Below are 20405 nucleotides of genomic sequence, written 5' to 3'. Positions count from 1 at the left end.
AAAAAAAAAAAAAACCCAAAAAAAAAAACCCACAAAAAACCGAAAGAGCAAGAAAACTGGTGGGTTGGTTTTGATCTCTTAAATAATATACCAACGCCGGATTGGTTTTGGCTTTATCTAAATGATAATGATTTGGTAAAAGCCCAAACAAAACCAAACCAAACTGTGCATAGGCCTCTAACACACCTGATCTCTGAGCTGGTCGAGTAGCGTAGCGCCAATTAATCCAGGTCCAACAATGCCCATTGCTATTGTGGTTTTTGAGAGATAAAACCTAGAGTGAACAGCTCTTAAAGCTCTTATACAATCTTCTCGCTTGAGCACAACCGTAATGTTGTATTCAGAGCAACCTTGAGCTATTGCTCGGATATTTATATTGGCCTGCCAACACAAAAATCATGAATCAAAATATATTTTCACAGGAAATCATTGTAGAATGCTCCGCAGTATGACTAGTTTTTACATGTTAAATTAACAAGCAAATACCTTTGCCAGCGCGTTGAAAAGTGTAGCACTAACTCCGGGAGTACTTGCCATTTTCTGGCCTACCGCAGCCAAAATGCTACAGTTTGGAATGACTTCAACCTGTGCAAAAAACGTAAAATGTAACACGGGCAAGCAACATTATTCATACAAGAATGCTGACGTCCTTCGAATATAGTGATGTCTCTCTATCAACTCAACAGTTATGCCCCACGTACTTAAAAAGTTCAAAAGCAATGCTTGGCCCAAATGCCTTAAACTGTACTTTATGAATTATGAGTTAATAACTTAATATCCATCAGATGTATCTATATTAATAATCCAGACTGGCAAAGCAGTAAACTTCACCCCTTTTTTTTATTTGACATATCATGCAGTCTGAACGGGAGGAACTACTTTTTCCATATAGAGATGTCTTTCAATACTTGATAGCAATAATGCTATCTGGCGTATCTAAAACCACGAACATGGGGCTATTGCTGGACAAATAATGAGCTGAAACACAGTTTTAACAGTACAGGTGGAGTATGATTTATTACAAACATCCAAGCGGTTCAGATTAGAAAGAGAAAAGAGAAAAGAGAAAAGCACCTTAGAAAGCCGTCCAGCACCCAATGCTTGTCTAAACCTAGATTCCAAAGCATCAGCCACAGCTTTTACTTCATTCTCGGGTACAGCAAAACACACAGAGTGCTCACTACTGGCCTGCATTACACCTAAGCAGTAAGTACCATGAACATTATAAACTAAGAATCTCACTGAATAAATAGTAAGGAAACCGAGTACCTGGGAAATCATAATAACGTTAGCCCCCACATCTTTTACGGTACCAAAAATCTCACTGGCTGTACCAGGAACACCAGCCATTCCCGTTCTACATAATAGCGAAAACAATGATGTATCAAGACATCTATGCACATACCTATTTCCAAGATGTATGTATATCACAGGAAACATGGCTTACCCCTCAACATTCACAAGGGCTAAATTGTCAATTGTTGCAAACCCTTTGACAATAGAACTCATGCCTTGGCTGTCCCCATTTTCATCAGCAGTAGGCCGACAAATTATTGTTCCAGGAGCAGAGAGGTTGAAGATATTTCGTATAACAATAGGGATGTCGTAGCGCATAACAGGGATAATGGTGCGGGGGTGTAAAACATTTGCCCCAAAGTACGACTGCATTACAGTATTGGTTGAAGGTTAATTGCTGTTTCAAGAGGTTATTAGCAATTTCAATATCTAAGAAAGGTCATCGAGCTCACCATTTCCCAAGCCTCTTGATATGATAATGTATTGAGTATCACAGCCTCACTGACTGGAAATAAAAAAATGCTTTAGATTAGGTTTCAACAAGTTTGTTGATAATCCAGGGGGAGAGGAGTCCCCGGGACATTACTTAAAAAAGTTAATCATGTCCTGATGTAATGACCAGTAGTAAATAACCAGTCAACCTACTTCTAAACAAAGTAAAAGAACTAAGGGTTAGTCGAACCTTTTCTGGGGTCAGCACTATACACGCCGTCCACATCTGTCCAGATTGTTACTTGACGTGCCCTAAATAAGGCACCCATTATAGCAGCAGAAAAGTCACTTCCATCTCTTTTCAAAGTTGTTGGAATTTTTTTAGGAGTACTAGCAATAAATCCAGTTGCAATGATTGTCTTAGATGGATTTTTTGAGTACCACTCCTCAAGACTATTTTCAGACACCTCTAAATCTGGGTCAACTTGATTTGCAGAGGTAGGATTTACAATTATAACTTCTCTCGTATCCATCCAATTGCAATCCACACCAAGCTACAGCAAAGATGTAGATGCTTTAGATGCTTAAAAGCTTCAGATACTCTATTGATTAGTCACAGGGTAACAGTAATACCTTTCTGACAACAGCTGATAAAATCTGAGCAGACCATAACTCTCCATGACCTGCAACAAAATCTGAGAAAGATTCTGTTGCATGACCAGCTGCAATACACAAAGCTATTCAATCAGTTTTTGGAATAAAAACTTTATGTTTACTATGAGAGAGAGACAGAGATATTAAGAAAACAAAAAAGGTTGTTTCTTAACCTATGTAAATGGCACGAAGCATTGCTTTAAGGTTGCCAATGTCATCATGCAACCGGGATATGAATTTAAGAAGATCGTTCCCTTCAAGTAGCTCATGTGCTGTTAGTTTATGCTTCTCTAGGACATCATCCAGAGCAGCTATATAGGAATCATCTCTAGATTGTGCCTTGTTAATAAGATTATACATCATATCGGTCACCTTTGACATTGCAGAAACAACTACCACCTTTCCTTCCGAACTATCATTCACAATGATCTGTGCAACTTTCTGAATTCTTTCGGAGGTACCCACGCATGTCCCGCCAAATTTATGAATAGACCACATGTCACCTTTCGGAAGACTAACTGCTTCTACAGATTTTTCCAACGAAATATCTAGAACAGAGTCACTTACATGAGAAAAAAATAAAAGTTTATACAACATCATGAAACGGAACTGGGGGAAAAAGATACCTGCTATAGAAGCAAAGACACGCCCACGTAATGATCTTGTTCTTACTCCGTTGGAAACACAACCCAATCTGAAATGACGATAAGTACTGTCCTTGAGTCTTCAGAAAGAATCAGAATTCTAAAAAAAAATTGTTGGATGAAATTTCATATTGTAAGACTGTCAATTAAACCAAATTGCATTTAAGGAACTAGGGTTGCATTTTAGGAACTAGCCACAGCATGCATAGTTACAGGCTCGATTTCAAAAGGATCAAACTAGTAAATATTCATTTCAATACCGCACATATTCACAACTTTAAAAATGACTACCGAGTAAAAGAAAGATTAAAGTGCTACAACATAGGAGCCCTAATAGAGATCTCAATTTCATCAATGGTTGACAAAGTTATTCGATTAGATAAACCCTACATTTAATCCAATTGATTCTATAATGACATAAAAAAACGAAAATCTATCAAATCCGTGTAAAATATTCTCTGATCAATACGAAATCCGACAAGTCAACAAGAAAACTTAAACCCTAAACCCCTTACCTTGAAATCGAAGAACGATTCAAAAAAGAGAGTTTCGAAGACGATTGTGAAAACAAGAAAGTCTTCTTGCTAATGCTGTCTACATTATTTGAGAAGCAGCTATAAGAGGGTGGAGAAAGTGTAGAAGAGAACGCCATTGCTGATGGCGATTCAAACTCTGTGTCTCTGGTTTTGTTTCTCAGCAGCACAGAGACCTATTAGCAGTAATGAGTGGGGATTTTAGTATATAAAGGGGTAGTAAGTGGTGTAATCGTTGGAATTATTAGGTCATTTTTCAGAGCTGCAAGGGTCAGATTATCTCGCTAGCAACAAACAACTAAACTGGAGAAAACTGTGGACCTCCAAGTGGGTCCTTGGATCCATTTCAAATCACAGTTTGCTGGGTGAACAAGACCTACCCGTTATGACTTCCCAATACAGAGATGAGTCTTCTGCGTGAGACTGTTAGGTTCACTGACGTTAATAGTCAACGGAAAATGCGTTTCGGAAACTCTTAGATGCACGTGCCCTGTGTCTAACCCAAAAGTAGGACCACGTTTTGGTAAATACAAAGACTGCACTCTATCCATCTGAGATTGGCTACCGGCCTACCGCACATCATTCAAATATTTACGTAGCAATCCAATGATAACTACACATTTCTAGATATGAAAATACGATTTTTGAGCTCCATCAATCAGTGGGATTTTGTTGTCCATCTTTGATAGAGATAGCCAACACCCTATATATCCATGTCTAGAAGATCAGAAACTAAACCAAGCGGCTTAGAATTGAGGTACAGGTCGTTGTTGTATTGATTTTAAACTAGTTATGGGATATCCTAACACATATACAAATTGTCTAGCTTACCCTTTAACTAAAATAAAACTTAAAAATCGTAGAAGTGATTTTACGTCCAGATTAGGATTAATTCCAACCGTAAAATTTTATTTGCATGTAGTTTAACGTCCAGGTTTGGATTAGTTTCCAACCATAGAAGCTCATTTTACGTCCAGGTTTCTTTTATTTCCAACCGTAAAATCCGATTTTACGTCCAGTTTTCTTTTAATTCCGACCATAGAAGTGATTTTACGTCCAGGTTTAGTTGAATTCCAACCGTAATTTTCAATTTTACGTCTAGGTTTAGTTTACTAAATTTTCCTTTCATCAACCTAGCCGTAAATTTCAATTTTACGTCCAGGTTCCTTTTAATTCCAATCGTAGAAATTGATTTTACGTCCAGGTTTTGATTGATTCCAACCGTAGAAATTGGTTTTACGTTCAGGTTTGGATCGATTCCAAACGAAGAAATTAATTATTATCTAATTAAATTAAATAAAATTAAAATTAACTAAAGACTTGTTCGATCATACTGGATGACCCGTTTTTGTCCTATTAGGTGACGCCCCTCTAATGGAGTGTGACGCCCCAATAATAACCTTCTAATAAAAATGTCATTGATGTCGGCAAACGTCCATGAAAGGCGAGAGATATCCATAAATTTGAATTTTAAAGCCGGACACTCATAATCGTCTCCCCCACCGAATGGTACTACTGTATGATTTTGCACCATTGTTGTGATGATGATGGTCTAGACCAGGTACATGAATGGGGGTGCCCCCATGACCCAACAAGAATCGTACGGAGGGATATGGTGAGGATATATTAGTAATTTGTGTAGCATTATTATAATAATCACCAACAACATCTGACAGGGAAATGGGAACGGCGGAAGAAGAAATGAACAGCAGCAACATAGGGTTAGGGAAAGTGGTGTGTGTGACCGGTGCATCCGGTTACATCGCTTCATGGCTGGTGAAGTTTTTGCTTCAACGAGGATATACAGTCAAGGCTTCTGTTCGTGATCCAAGTATGTCTTCTGTCTTCCTTCCCTTAGTTTCTACTCTATTGATTTATTTATGTCTTATTCTAATAATCGTAGTAGTAATTGGTGTTAAAAATGAAGATATTTTCTTCTCCGTTTTGTTGTATTTACGATTTATCCTTAAAATCAACAAACAATCCCTATTGATTAAGGATTTTGTTTTAAGGTTACATATGGATATGTTTCTGGATGCTTTATCTAAACAACCTAACAGATTGGTAATAAAAAGAAACATTTTTCGCTACAGCGTGTTATACAAATCTATCGAATTGCCTTGATTTGACCCTCCATTCCTTTCTAATGTCAGAATTTACTGTTGTGGATCAAATTTTATTGTTAAAAAATTAATAACTTGTTGAAAACGTGATATTTTGTTGGAGAACACCGTGACGTGACCACATTCATTCTATTGCCAACTTTATGTTTTTGTCACTCTGGTTAAGTGTCTTCTTTGATGATGTAGATGATCCAAAGAAGACTGACCACTTGCGCGCACTGCATGGAGCCAGTGAAAGGTTGCATTTGTTCAAAGCAAATTTGTTGGAAGAAGGATGTTTTGATGCAGTTGTTCAAGGGTGTGAAGGCGTTTTTCACACTGCATCTCCATTTTATCATGCAGTCAAAGATCCTCAGGTTTTGCTCAATATATTACTTCAATAGTCAGACGCAGATTACTTTTTTGAGCTTTTGGTGTTCAAGTTTTGTTTACTTTGGCCTTAACTACTAGATGGTTTTTTGTGATAGTATGCTATTAGTTCTCTGAATGGACACGATTTTTCCACCTATAGAAAGAGTTTCTGTCATATTGTATGTTTGGCATTCTTTAATTGATTCTCGTTATCATACCTATTTGCAATATTCTATGCAGCAGTGCTTTTTTTTTTGTACCCTTACTCTCATATACATAGGAGCTTGAGCTTGATGCCTGTTAGCTATGATTTATAAAGGGTCCAATAAGGTGTCGACTGTATTCACTTTTAGGCATAGATCTTATATCCTGACAAACAAATGTTGGTAAGAACGTAAGTAGCAGCTTCTGTAAATGGATGGTTGTGGACGTTTAACTGGTTGTTGGACTTAACAACTATAGGGGGTGGGTGGGTGGGTGGGTGGGGGTACCTAGAATGTTCTCACATTACATGTGGACGAGGGTCCTTCTCGATGTATTGCTATAAATATTGCATATTGTATTTGTTCTAAGTATGGATATCATGTCATTTGAGATTTTCGAAATATGGTATTTGTTCTAAGTATGGATATCATGTCATTTGAGATTTTCGAAATATGGAAAATATTTGGAAGACTACAAAGGATTCATGGACGAACACATCCTTTATTTCCTTAAAGTGGGAGGAAGTCTTAAAAACTAGCCTTAACCCCTTAATTTTATTAGTTCAGCCAAAAGGTTGAGGTCATAAAAGCACCAATTTTCTTGCTTTTGTCCAAAGACATTTAGGTTTTTTTTTTTTAGAATTGGATACGGCTGTTCAGGGATTTTAGAGATCTTTCACTTTTCTTATTTCAAAGATGGGTTATGTTAGAATGAGCTGTAGTAAATGGATTTCGTGTGCTGCTTCTAGTCAAGAAAATGTGCATACTCATCTTGTCTTCAACCTCAACTTTCCACTGAGTCACAATGAGGGTTTTGCTGTACATTAGATACAAAATATATAATTGAGAATAATTTTGCGTCTGTAAGACTTAAGAGGGGAACTTATGGTTTTTCTTGTGAAACAGAGTTCAATCTAGTGGTCTGAAATCTGGTTCAGTGTTTCTGTGGTACTACGACTTCCATTCTCGTGTTATATGCCCATTGGTTACCTTTAATGTGTGAACTATTTATTTATTCTCAATCACATTCTAAACAGTACCAATTTTTCAGGCTGAATTAATTGAACCCGCAGTGAAGGGAACACTTAACGTGCTTGGTTCATGCGCAAGAACACCATCTGTTAAAAGAGTGGTTCTGACCTCCTCCACGACTGCAGTTCTATACAATGGAAAACCAAGGACGCCCGAGGTTGTGGTTGATGAGACCTGGTTTTCTGATCCAGAAGTCTGTAAGAATGCAGAGGTATGTATTATGTGTACGTAAACATCTCTTTTTTCTTTTCTGGTATCTTTTGGAGAGTCTTAGATAATCTTACTTGATTCCTCCCATATCCCGGTGTCCAAGATCTGGGAATGTTTCATTCTGGAGTGAGTAGTGTTTGGAGTGAAAAGGCTATGTCGTGTTTTGTATCCTTTATTTGTTTTATAATGAATCTTTGGGTTTTACCAGCTTTGGTATGTGCTTTCGAAGACCTTAGCTGAAGCAGCTGCATGGAAATATGTAAAAGAGAAGGGGATTGATATGGTTACCATAAACCCTGCTATGGTAATTGGTCCGCTCTTACAACCAACACTAAATACAAGTGCTGAGGCTGTTCAGAAGCTTGTTAATGGTATGTTGCGTTTGTTATATAGATCTTTGTGATATTTCATCCTGTAGATATCTGCCTTCACAAACCTCAGACATAGAGTATACTCCAAGTGATAGTGGAGTCAGGAATTAATGCTCCTCAGTGGGGGGACTTGATCAACCAAAACAAGGCCAATTTGTTTTTTATAAGCTTGTTTTATGACAGTATCTACTTCATGTCTGGCATTCAACGGTCTCATAGGCTGATTTTCTTGGAACTTTACATCAGGTGCTGTTTTTTGGTGCTAACATTCTAGTCAAAAATCTAGATCATTCACACTGAAAATCACATCTTTAAAAATTATGCAATTGCATTATCTGTTTACTAATTTTATGTTCGTAGCGGAATCATCCGATCAGGGTTTTCATTGGTGAAAGTGGTCTACATGATGAGTACAATATTTCCTCGCATAGAAAGCCCTTAATTCGATTCCTAGTGGGCAGGCTTCATGTCTCCAAGACAGAATCAGTTAGTTTTCCCTTGTTGAGTGTCTGTTATATCTCCTTTTCTTTGTTTTCCGTATCTCTAAGCCTGTGCAGGAGTTCTTTGAATATGACTAGTTTAAAATCAATATTTTTTCTTATTTACCCTGTGTAATATATGTTTTGAGTTTTGACACGTATAATGCACAAAGTTTGACGCAAAACTATTTGTTCCTATTCTCTTTAAGTCCTTCCACGGTTTCATGTAATGCTTGAATTTTCAAAAATCAACTATTTCTTTTGGTTCAGTATGGTCATCATATGTGACGAAAAGAGAGAATCATCTACTAGCATGTTGGAAGACACTAAACTTGGAAATATGGTAATAAGGTGGAGCAACAAATAGACGTGCATTTTGGTACATCTTTGAGGACCATGACATTTTTGTGATTTTTAATTGTGTCTATCTTCTGCAGGAGCAAATGCATATCCAAATGCAGCTTTTGGATGGGTTAACGTCAAGGATGTTGCTAATGCACATATTTTAGCTTTTGAGACTCCTTCAGCCAGCGGAAGATACTTGTTAGTCGAGCGAGTTATTCATCATTCAGCAATAGTAGAGATGTTACGCGAGCTCTACCCTGAGGTTCAGCTTTCTGGGAGGTAAGTCCTTCAGTATTTATTAGGAATTGCATCCGTCTTTTTTTCTCACGCATATATTTAAGTCAATCATACCTCTTTTAGCTTGAGAAGTTGAGGATTGTGGTCTTAGAAAAAAAAACACAAAATGACAAAGATCTTTGGAAACCTAAATTTACTATAATAGGCTACCCTGAAAATTTGTGTTATTATACCTCCTCCTACGCTCCATAATACGCTTCGTTATATTGTGTGTTATTCTTATTGGCAGGTGTGCAGATGAGAAGCCTTTGGTGCCTACATATCAGGTGAATACAGAAAGGACAAAGAAATTGGGAATTGACTTTATTTCTATGGAAGAGAGTCTCAAGGAAACTGTTGAAAGCTTGAAAGAAAAAAAATTTATCAGTTTTTGAGTGTTCTTCGTTACTCAGTAGACATACAAATAAGAGTTATGGATGTGCTCTGAGTTTTGTTACGCCTCAACTTAGTCTTTGTTTCTTTCTTTCTCGTAGTATTTTTCAGTGATTATTTACCTTGATACTGCAAAAATATACATGTAAAACCTAAAAAGCTAGAAACATGGAATGAACACTAAAAATAATGCACAAAACTTTCATGCGAAACTATTTGTTTCTTTTTCCCTTTTCATCCTTCTGCAGTTTCTTGTTTACGAATTGCAACTTAGGATGCTACTTGTTTGAACTTTGGTTGACTTGGTTTGTCTTTTGTTTCACTTGGTTTGCCTTAGACTTGGCTATCCATATCATACTTGGTTCAGTTGTACAATGGCGTAATAACGTTTTTTGATCAGTTGGTGTTGTAATAATTTAATTGATTATCGAGATGATCATTGGATTGAAGCTACATTTTTATTTACACAAAATTGGTTAAAAAGACCAAAATCAACAATTCCTGAGTGAAAAAGATATGTAAGATTGATACTGTTTAAATGGACAAAAATGTAAAAATAGCCAGGATGTAAACAGTTTCATCCTATCCATTTTCAAATACCTTTTTCTTACTTTTAATTTACATCAGGATGCATCCAGTTTCATCCTTGTTCTTTTTTAAGTTTAAGCCAGGATGAATCCAGTTTCATTCTTGCTATTTTGTTTTTGTCGGTTTCACTCATACTAATTTTTACTTGTCCATTAGAACCATGTTTCAAAAATATTTGGACAAATGACTCATTTTCCGTTTTATTTATTTTTGATCGAGGACAGAAGCTAGATAGGATCCCGCAGATGCAGTGTCATGTGTGGTCTAGAAGGGCGATTTAAACATTAATCGAATAAATACCATCTGCAGAGAATCTATCGTCATCTGTCTTTGGTTGTGAAGACCAGCGAATGAGGAAGCTAAAATTGTTGTCACGGTGTTGCTGGATTTTGACTTCTTCTAGCTTCTAAGCTGAGAAATTAAAGTTTCTTGGCAGGATAGAGCGTACAACAAGTAAGTTGCTATTTTTATACCATAAGGACGGCATCGTGGATAAGAGGGACTTTGCTTGGTCCAAGAAAGGAAGCGTCTTCTTTTTTTGCTTCTAAAAAAGAGTCAGCTCCCCGCATGAGCCTCAAGTACGGCGACATGGGTTTGAACTTGCAGTTGGAGTCATTAGGCTAATTGTTGTGGGAATGCCTAGCCAGGTTGAAAATGAAAATTTCCTATTATCGAAAAGCTTAAGTTACAAACAGGTTTTTCTGTGCCTAAAATAGGTAGAGATCCAAAAACAAATCTACACGTAATAAATATATTTCCCAACTAACAAAATACATAACCATATATACAATATCCACAATAAATACAGATCTCCTTATACTCCCCTTCAAGTTGGAGCACAGATATCACGAATGCCCAACTTGCGAAGAAGCAGCTCAAACTGAGGACGTCCAAGAGCTTTGGTGAAAATATCTGCAAGCTGAGCAGTTGTCCGAACGTGAGAAGTAACAATAACACCTGACTGAATTCGATGGTGCATATAATGAGAATCAATCTCGATATGTTTGGTGTGTTCATGAAAAGCATGAGTAACAGCAATATGAAGAGCGGATTGACTATCACAGTAAAGGCGCATAGGCTGAGAGTGAATCACACCTAGAGATTTCAATAATGCATTTAGCCATGTGAGCTCACTACGGGTATGACCCATGGAACAATACTCGACCTTAGCATGAGAACGAGATACAGTGTGTTGCTTCTTTGTCTTCCAAGATATAGGTGAGCCTCCAAAAAATATATCAGTAAGCGAACGACGACTAAGAGGGCAGGAGGCCCAATCAGAGTCACAATAAGTAGTAAGTTGAAGAGAACTATCCTTGCATAAAACAATCCCTTGACCAGGATGGCCCTTTAGATAACGAAGAACTCAGAGAGAAGCTTTCCAATGAGACACCCGAGTAGACTGCATAAATTGAGCCAATACATGTACCGACTAACACAATTCAGGACGCATAATGGTAAATTAAATCAAGCGTCCAATAAGTCGATGAAACTGGGATGAATCAGAATACAAAGGTCCATCATCAAGAGCTAAGCGATGATGTTGATCAATGGGTAAAGTAGCTGGTGTGGCTCCAAGAAGTCCAGTCTCAGACAGAATGTTCAATATGTATTTTCGTTGAGATAAAAATAGTCCATCAACTCCTCGAGACATTTCAATACCAAGAAAATACTTGAGATTTTCCAAGTATTTCATATGAAAACAACGGATTAAATATACTTTAAATGCAGTAATAGCAGCGGAATTGTTCCCAACAATAATTAAATCATCCACATAGACAAGCATATTAATAGAATTCTCACCTCGTCGGAGGGTAAATAGAGAATAATCAACATAAGATTGTACAAACCCAAATGCCTTAAGAGCACCTTCAAGCTTAGCGAACCAATTACGAGGAGCTTGACGAAGGCCATACAAAGATTTATGTAGTTGACACACTTTACCAGGAGAATTAGTCGAATATCCGGGAAGAAGTTGCATAATATACTTCCTCATCAAGATCCCCATGTAGAAAGATGTTGTCAATATCCATTTGATGTAACTCCCAATCACGAGCAACTGCGACTGCTAAAAATGTTCTAACATAAACCATTTTTTCTACGGGAGAAAAAGTTTCATGATAATCCACCCTTCAACTTGTCTATTACCAAGAACAACCAAGCGAGCCTTATACCACTCTACACTACCATCAGAATTATACTTAATTTTGTAAACCCATTTGCATCCAATAGCTTTCTTCCCTGGCGGCAAATCCGTAATAGATAACATGTCATTTCTTATCAAGAGCATCACTTTCCTTTGACATATTTATACGCCAAAATGGAAGGCAAACAACTTCAACATAACTGGTAGGTTTTTGAGAGAAGTAATCGCCGTCCAAAAATGAGTATGATTAGCAGAAAAATTTGTACAGGACACATAATTATTAATTATGGGATAAGGCGTAACTGAGGACGTTTACGAGTGAGGAGTGGAGGAGCCGTGGTCTATTGCTTTGACGATATCACATCACAATGAACTAAATTGAAGAAGTCATCAGCTTTATTTTCTTACTACCTGAAAAGTAGTATGAGTTTGTTTAGCTTTAAAGCAAATATCACACGGTTCATTAAGAAATTTCTGACAATCAACTTTATTCATACCTGGAATCAAAAAACAACCTTAGTATATGCATGACCTAAAAGTCTATGCCATAAACAATTATCTTCTCCAGCAGATACTCGATTTGCAGTAATGAGCGTTCTACTATGGAAAATATGGACCATGTCTCGTTCCTCACCCACACCAATCATCGTCCTCGTAATGCAATCATGTATCACATATAATTTATGAGTCAAAGTGAAAATACATCTCAAATATATAACTAAACATGCTAAAGAAATCAAGTTTTAGTGGAGATCAGAAACGAATAAAACACAGAATAATTTCACATTGTTTCCAAACACCGCAGTGCCTTCGCATGAAGCATGAGAGTATGTGTCATTCGGAAGCTTTACGGAAGAAAAACTCATTTCATGAGTCTTAAATAAAAATACTTTACCTTCTGTCATATGTCGTGGATCCCCTATATCAAGTATCCATTTACCAGAAAGCTTCGAATCGAAGTTTTAAGCATTTTCACAATGGTTTTCCATTGGGTATCAGTAAGAGTATTAGCAAGATCTAATCGATCTTGTGACGATAGAGATCCTCCACCAGAGTTAATGGTTGTGATAGCTACATTGGATACACACGTCATGGTGCTAATTTTAAGCACAATTTTCTAAATTGGATTAAGTGTTTTCTGGCCCAGATGCCATGAAATGACAAGGTAGATAATATACATATTTCTTATTATCGAAAAGCTTAAGTTACAAATAGGTTTTCCCCATGACTAAAATAGGTAGAGATCCAAAAACAAATCTACACGTAATAACAAAATACGTAACCATATATACAATATACACAATAAATACATATCTCCTCATACAGGTGGAAGTGAGAATGTCCTCGTTAACTATAGGACTTGGCACTAAGCAGCTTGGTCTCTACGTACCAAGAAGTAGAACTTTTATCTGGTGGTTAAGATTGAGTTACTAACAATAAAGAGTCATCAACTAGGTGCAGTCTTTGCCGGTACTTTTTATAGTCGTTTCCAACTGCTATATCCCATATGTACATCTCAGTTCACATCTCAACTAACTCACATATCTTCGTACCTTTCTTATACAAATTTCACAAGTACATGTATATTTCAAAAACAAATCCCATTTACTTACTTAAAGTTGATTTTCTTAAGTATTGAATTCTTCTGATGAAGAGATGCAAATGATGATCATGAGGCTTATTGAAAAACAACAAATGTATATTCAGATATTACAACAACTATATGCTGAGTCAGATAAGGATAAACAATTGACATATACTATGATGCAATTATATTTAGGTTTCTTTTATAGAGATTTAAATCCAAAACAAGTATTCGCAAGAAGGTGGACGTTTTGAGGGAAGAAATTTTACCATCAGAAGCTGATGCACAATTACTTTGATCTTAATATTTTGTGTACTCTAACCGAAATTTCCAGGGTCGATTCTACATGCCCCGACAGTTGGTGACAATATTTATTTTATTATTGGTATATCCATGAAATATATATTAACGCTCATAGTCATGTACAAAATGTTATGACAACCCTAGGGATTGTAACTATGTTATGGGTGTCCATCGGATCCTAATAATCTATATATTCGTATGGGAAAAACAGCTTCGTTCATGTATCTATCATTTGGTCCAAATAATATGTATAGTCTCATTAATAGTGAGCACTTGGGGACCGTAAAGCACATGTAAGCTATATTTTTCTTTGATAGTTACGGAACCTGTACCTAGGCGATTACAGTAATTATTTTCTATTTTAAGGTCCTTCTTTTATGCGATAAGGTCATTCAAGCATTATTTATCATAAACCCTAGATTTTACAAATCAAGACATGAACAGAGTCGTCCTCTATAAACCTAGGTTTCCTTTGAGAAACATAATTAGGTCTACGACTAAAAAAATTCGCTTTGGGGTTTTTTGAAGCCAGTTTCGACTATCTTCACCTTGAAATTTCATGTATCCTGATCTTGTTTTTCTGTTATCGAGGTTTTCGTAATCTCTTCCAGGCAAGATAAAAAGTAACGCAAAGTTCTCTTCGTCCCAGACTTTGTGATTCCTCAAGATAGGTATCTGAAAATTGATCCTTTGAAGATTGTTTTTGAGATATGGTTAATCTAGGTTTCTCTTTGGAATTCGTAAGTTCCGTATTTGTGAGGTTTGATAGCCTTGTCTATTGCAAGTAGATTTTGTCACCTTGATCTTTAATCTAAACAAAAATCAAATAGGCTTATCTGTTAGAGGCAGATTGGTACCAAAATATTCCCTTCAGCTGAAGCAGCTCTTAGGTTGTAAAGGACGTCATCTAAGGGAATCAATTGCGTAGAGCCTTGCGAGGTTCAAGAGACTTAAGGAGTGCGACTGTAACTGAATTGCTTGGAGGGTGGAATCAGTCTCAACTATATTCTCATTCGACGTATGATAGTAGGCTAGTGTTTGTGGCGACTTAACACAATTTTGTGAGGGTAAAATACCCGATAGCCACGTGTCAACATCCTAAGGGATGAATACATGATAAGATGATGGGATATGAACACCGAATCCTACTCTAAAAGGTGATTTCGTCTGAATTGAGGTGCCTGCTACAAACACCACATAAATGACGCGTGTGAGGAGTGGTCTAATCCGCTCAGACGGTCAAGTCTAAAAATAAGGACTGTATTTAATGAAGGATAAGAACAGATACGGATGAATCTGCATCGCAGTGGAAGGCTCGGACGATCTATACTACGACCCATAGGTGATAGAGCACGAGGTTCCCCGGAGAAGGGCTACACGATGACGAGCAAGGCGAGACGATTCATAGGGAGAACCAAGCAAGCCATCACGAGGGATAGTATAGAACCATCCCGAAGTGGTGAACGCGATGTACGACAACTCCACCATCTCGGCAAGACCAGGCTTCCACGAGTCTAATTTTCTTATAAATACCAGTCCACGTAGAAGGAGGTGGATAACTTATGTAACATTTTAGATGGTCTTTCTATAGAGAATTTCTGAGAGAGATCTAGAGAAAGAGAGAGTAAGAAGTCTAAGTGACATTTGTTGTTCTTTCAAGGGTAATACCTTATGTTCAATAAACAAAACATCTTCTTTCCCGTGGACGTAGGTCTTCATGGCCGAACCACGTTATATACTTGTGTCAATCTTTACTTTTCATGTTCTTTACATCTTGTTCATCTTGAATCTTGAATATTTGTGTAGTTTATAGCCTTTAGATTTACATGGGTGTGATCATCAGAAAAGATGCAACTACATGTTGGCATTAGAAACAGGGAGGTATGAAGTTCTATTTTACCTCCCTAACAACAGCTCTATATCATTTTCATAATCTCCATGAGAGAAGTGGATTTCATACCACTGTGTAGAGTCTATTAAAATTTATGAGTAGAGATCGGACTCAATCACGATCCATGCGATCTGTGGAGTCTTGAATACCCTCAAAATTAACAGATTTACTTCCTTTTCATCGATTTTCTTTAATATTTTTGTTCTTTTAAGATTTCTACATCTTCCTCAAGATGCTCAGGAGAGTTGTAGATCGGAGTAAAATGGAGTTTTAAACACTTCGGTGCTCAAACGATCTCCTCCATGAAGGAGCTGTGAAGAAATACTAGTCAGTAAGATTCATAAGAGAAATATTATCCTATGAAAGTTGAAAAGACGGATTTTTTTCATGATGTTCATCATCAAATTCACAACAGTCCAAGCTCTTCTTCTTAGAAACCTAACTTTAAGTCAAGGGGAAGGATTAATGAATACATCATCATTCATCAAACTCAAGGTTTGTTCAAAATCAAAATTTTAAAGATGATGAGAGATATTTCCTAGAATGGAAATATATGCTCAATCGTCCTAATTTGGTTGTTTCCCAATAGAGGTAAAACGTGTAAGATGAGGTATTTTTCTCAAAAAGAGAGACAAATAAAACACCTTTTCTCCATCATTTGAAACCTCATGCAAGTAGGGAATGTTTTGACATATTCACATGTCTCCAAATGTACTAAAAAGTCTTCCTGCACAAAAGTTGTCCAGTCTGAACTCTGACTTAGTAATTGCACGTGACCTGCAAACTTAGGGTCCCACTTATATCGCAGGTAAGGCGATAGTGACGGGACGATATAATCGTGCGAGCCAAGGCGAAACTGGTAGAACCACCAAGAATGTCTCGACGACATGGAGCTAGGCGAGACGATGCACAACGGTGCACTCCCCGGAGAGGGACAACCTGATAATCCATATCGGGAGGGGTTAACAGATAACTCCAGCTCCGACGAAGGGGTTTCCCCTTCGTAGGACAAGATGATATCCATTTAACTCAACCAGGAGGGTTGAACAGTTTTCTAAGGCAAACAGTGAACTATGAAACAAAGAAGGACAAACCTTCTAACCATGGTGCTAACACTGCGACCATCGCAGCCATCCTGAAAGCGCATGAGGCGCAGGATGAGAGAATGAAAAAACTAGAAAGACGTAACAAGAGACTAGAATGGGGAAACCGCGGGCTGAAACGCGAAGGAAAGAAAAAGGTGTCACTTGCTAACATAGAGGAGACCCCCGAGGAGGAGAATCCATTTGAAAACTTGCAAGACGATGAGCGAGTCAATATCCCTGACCCCTCAAACGAGGAAACAGCGGATCCCTTTCCCAAGGGTGGCAAAGGCGTCCTAAACGAGGAGGATAGTCCATCCGAGGGATCATCCGATGTTGATCCCAAGCATAAGCGATAAAGGAATAAAAATGACGAAACTAGATGTGTGGTCGAAAATCTCGCCACCGCTAATCCCAAGAGAGGGCAGAGCTCGAGGTCAATTCGGTCGAAGATCATATCATACGCCGAACAATCGGATGAGGACTCAGGGCGATCTAGATATCGTCGTCGATAGATCTCTTTCTCACCCAAGAGAGCACAAGGAAGAAAGAAGAAGGCCGAAACGAGGCACATGGACAATCAGTTACAGGCCCGACTCTGCCATTTAGAGGCCATGTGTAGAGAATCCACGGTAAAACAAGAAAGCAAGAAGTTGGCAGAGGTAATGCAAGAGGTAAGACAATCTCCCTTGCCTGATAACCTACTAACAACTTCCAAGGAAATGATCCCTTCCGACGTTCACAGACCCATTCACTGGGATCGGGGACGCAGTTGAACATCTTAGAACTTACCGCATGACACTCACCCAATGGGATCAGTACGATGTGGTGTTGTGTAAGTTTTTCCCAGCAAGTCTAAGAGACAAGGCCCTAATGTGGTTTAACAATTTACCAAGAGGATCGGTTAAGTCATTTGCTCACCTATCCGAGTTGTTCTTAGAAACATATATTCACATTAACAGAGTCAAACCGGAAGTTGACGCACTGTTCCAGTTATCCAAAGGACCAAACGAGTCGCTCCGCTCTCTGGTAACACGTTGGATAAAATTGTGCGCCGAGATCGGAAGAGTCCCTGAGGCCTACGCGATCTTCGGCTTCAAAAATAGTCTGAGAAAGACAGACCCCATATTCGTCCGCATGTATGAAACCATGCCAAAGAATTTAGGAAAGCTGAGAGAAATCCAGGAGGACTACGTGGACCTTGAAGAACTTCAAGACGGTACTTACGATAAGCTGGTAAAAGGAACCAGTAGAGGAGCAAATATGGTAGAACCACAGAACCCCCAGGTGCCAGCCCAAGGAGCAGAGAGACCCAACAACGAGTCAACCCAGTACGATAAACATCGGAGTGGAGGATGGAAAAGGCGAGACCAAGCCCAACAAAAGAAGGGAAAGTTTGTAGACCCAGTATACACAAAAATAAACACCCCCATATCCGAGATCCTCAAGAAGATCGACGGAAAATACAAAATCACTTGCCCATGGAACAGAGGTCAGCAGCCCGAGCGGGCCAAAAATATAACTGACTTCTGCGAGTTCCATCAATTCCATAGTCACACGACAGACTCGTGCAGAGACTTGAAAAAGATGGTGCATGATATGATCGATGAAGTTAAGCTCCAAGAGTACATCGCGCAACCAGCGATCCAACCAGCCACTGGGGCACCCATACATCGTGTGGAGATCCCTCGTGAGGTACAATATCTAGGATGCAATACGATATCACACTCAGCTATCATAGCTCCCACTCCTGAAGGAAATATCACAGGACAAAATTCACAAACGGAACTTCGAAGGTGACGAAGTCTTCAGTGTAGCTAGAGAACCCCCCATTGAGGAGTGGATGCAATTTCCTATTAGCTTTTCAGCCTCGGAGGCACCTGATGGAGGTCGGAACCATAACGACCCACTAGTGGTCACGACGGCCATCGCATTTCCTGAACATGAAGGCGAGGAAGAAACACCTAAGGCGTTGTCATGGGCCATGCCTAAAATCCTGATCGACAGAGGAAACTCTGTAGAGATATTATATTATGAAACATTCAAACAAATGGGTCTTAAAGACGAGTGCCTAATACCCTCCACTTACGACATATTTGGCTTCAACGGCTCGTCGACCCGTCCAAGGGGCGAGGTGACATTGGAAATTCGGGTAGGAAAAATCCTCACCTTAACCACTTTCTGTGTAGTGGATGTACTTTCACCGAACACATCTATTGTCGGGCGATCCTGGATCCATGGGATCAAAGGAGTTGCCTCGACTTACCATCAGAGGCTAAGGTTCCCTACGCTCGATGGAGTCACAGAAATCATCGGAAACTCTGGTGAGGCAAAATATTGCTACAAGATGGACGTTCAGAACGGCGAAAACAAAGTAAACTCCCCAAAGGCACAGGCAATGAGGGACAGGAACGCCAACAACCTGGCTGAAATTCATGACTACATAGAAATAGTTAATGAGCCAAAGCACCTCGGATGATGCTCCAACCTTGTGCAACACCATAACCTCGGGGTCGCCTACGTGGCCATTATAACAATCACAGACCCTCTCCGACGAAGGAGAGTATGAATCCAACTTCCACCCCGAGGATGATATCCACCTTGTTCTAAAGGAAGAAAATAAGCCCACACGAGCATGGCGTATGAAGGGAACGACCGGAAGCAATCCGGAGATGTGCCGGTATCAATTGCGAATTGATTCAGAGTGGAAATACTAGGAGGCAGAAGACACACCAGACAACACCAACGCACCATCAGGCGATCCGTGAAGGATCAAACCGAATACAAGCACTACGAGTCGTCCGAAAAATACCGCATCCGATATGGGTGTCTGACATGGATAAGATGCCAAAGAAAAATGGAGGCGTACGAGTCAGTATTGATACTGGGAACTTGAGAGGACATGTCCAGAAAAAAGTCTTCCACTCCTTAATATTAACCGGCTCACAGATGCAACACCTACATGTGAATTGTTATCCCTAATGGATATGTACTCGGGTTACAATACCCAGACCAGCAAATCCAGATTACAAAAGCATCTTTGGCCCTACATAGATAAAGACTTGGAGTAAATAACGAAGTCAGGCCTAGAGAAGCATAAGACGGGCAGGCGAAGGCGCACCCCCTCAGAAATTCCAAGACTTATGCTGAACCCTCGTCCAATAACTAAGAAAGGAGCAGACATTGTTGGACCCCTTCAAAATAGCACGGGGCAGCGAATCATTGATTACTTTGCAAAATGGTTGAAAACACGACCCTTAGACACACCCAAGACCACGATGTCTCTAAAACTCTCTTAAATTACGACGCATATCATCCCAATATCCCATCCACCGCCATATCGGATGGTGGAAGGAACATTCAAAGGGTCACTAACAAGGCGATCGCCGATACAATCAGAATGAACTTAGACAAACATGGATCCAGTCTACGTGGTCAATTATGTAACATGCTATGGGCCCGTCATAC

At 38.9% G+C, this 20405-nt stretch overlaps 3 protein-coding genes across 4 annotated transcripts in view; 2 read left to right on the top strand and 1 right to left on the bottom strand.

The window, feature by feature from the left end:
• The window catches only part of LOC113356609 (bifunctional aspartokinase/homoserine dehydrogenase 2, chloroplastic-like), a 7055-nt gene extending 3217 nt beyond the window's left edge, over positions 1-3838 (bottom strand). Inside the window, exons 1-11 of one of the 2 annotated variants that reach the window (XM_026599785.1) lie at positions 3542-3838; positions 3009-3076; positions 2556-2906; positions 2362-2450; positions 1979-2282; positions 1749-1801; positions 1448-1662; positions 1270-1357; positions 1075-1188; positions 487-585; positions 187-381 (exon numbers count right to left, since the gene is read on the bottom strand). In XM_026599785.1, the coding sequence (XP_026455570.1) occupies positions 187-381; positions 487-585; positions 1075-1188; positions 1270-1357; positions 1448-1662; positions 1749-1801; positions 1979-2282; positions 2362-2450; positions 2556-2906; positions 3009-3076; positions 3542-3678 (1713 nt within the window). In that variant the 5' untranslated portion in view covers positions 3679-3838. Of the gene's footprint in view, positions 1-186; positions 382-486; positions 586-1074; positions 1189-1269; positions 1358-1447; positions 1663-1748; positions 1802-1978; positions 2283-2361; positions 2451-2555; positions 2931-3008; positions 3077-3541 lie in introns of both variants that reach the window. The other variant, XM_026599784.1, reaches the window with a different exon arrangement.
• A 1365-nt stretch (positions 3839-5203) lies between these two features.
• LOC113356608 (cinnamoyl-CoA reductase 1-like) lies at positions 5204-9579 on the top strand. The gene is made up of 6 exons (XM_026599783.1): positions 5204-5390; positions 5869-6038; positions 7288-7479; positions 7687-7849; positions 8766-8952; positions 9200-9579. Exons 1-6 carry the CDS (start codon positions 5240-5242, stop codon positions 9342-9344), a joined length of 1008 nt encoding a protein of 335 aa, XP_026455568.1. The 5' UTR covers positions 5204-5239; the 3' UTR covers positions 9345-9579.
• An 8507-nt stretch (positions 9580-18086) lies between these two features.
• LOC113359674 lies at positions 18087-19416 on the top strand. The gene is made up of 2 exons (XM_026603267.1): positions 18087-18632; positions 18706-19416. Exons 1-2 carry the CDS (start codon positions 18087-18089, stop codon positions 19414-19416), a joined length of 1257 nt encoding a protein of 418 aa, XP_026459052.1.
• Positions 19417-20405: the final 989 nt, after the last annotated feature.

The sequence above is a fragment of the Papaver somniferum genome, chromosome 3 (genome assembly GCF_003573695.1).
Source record: "Papaver somniferum cultivar HN1 chromosome 3, ASM357369v1, whole genome shotgun sequence".
Lineage (NCBI taxonomy): Eukaryota > Viridiplantae > Streptophyta > Magnoliopsida > Ranunculales > Papaveraceae > Papaver > Papaver somniferum.
The sequence above is the reverse complement of the archived record's forward strand: the minus strand, read 5'-3'. Positions and strand labels throughout refer to the sequence as shown.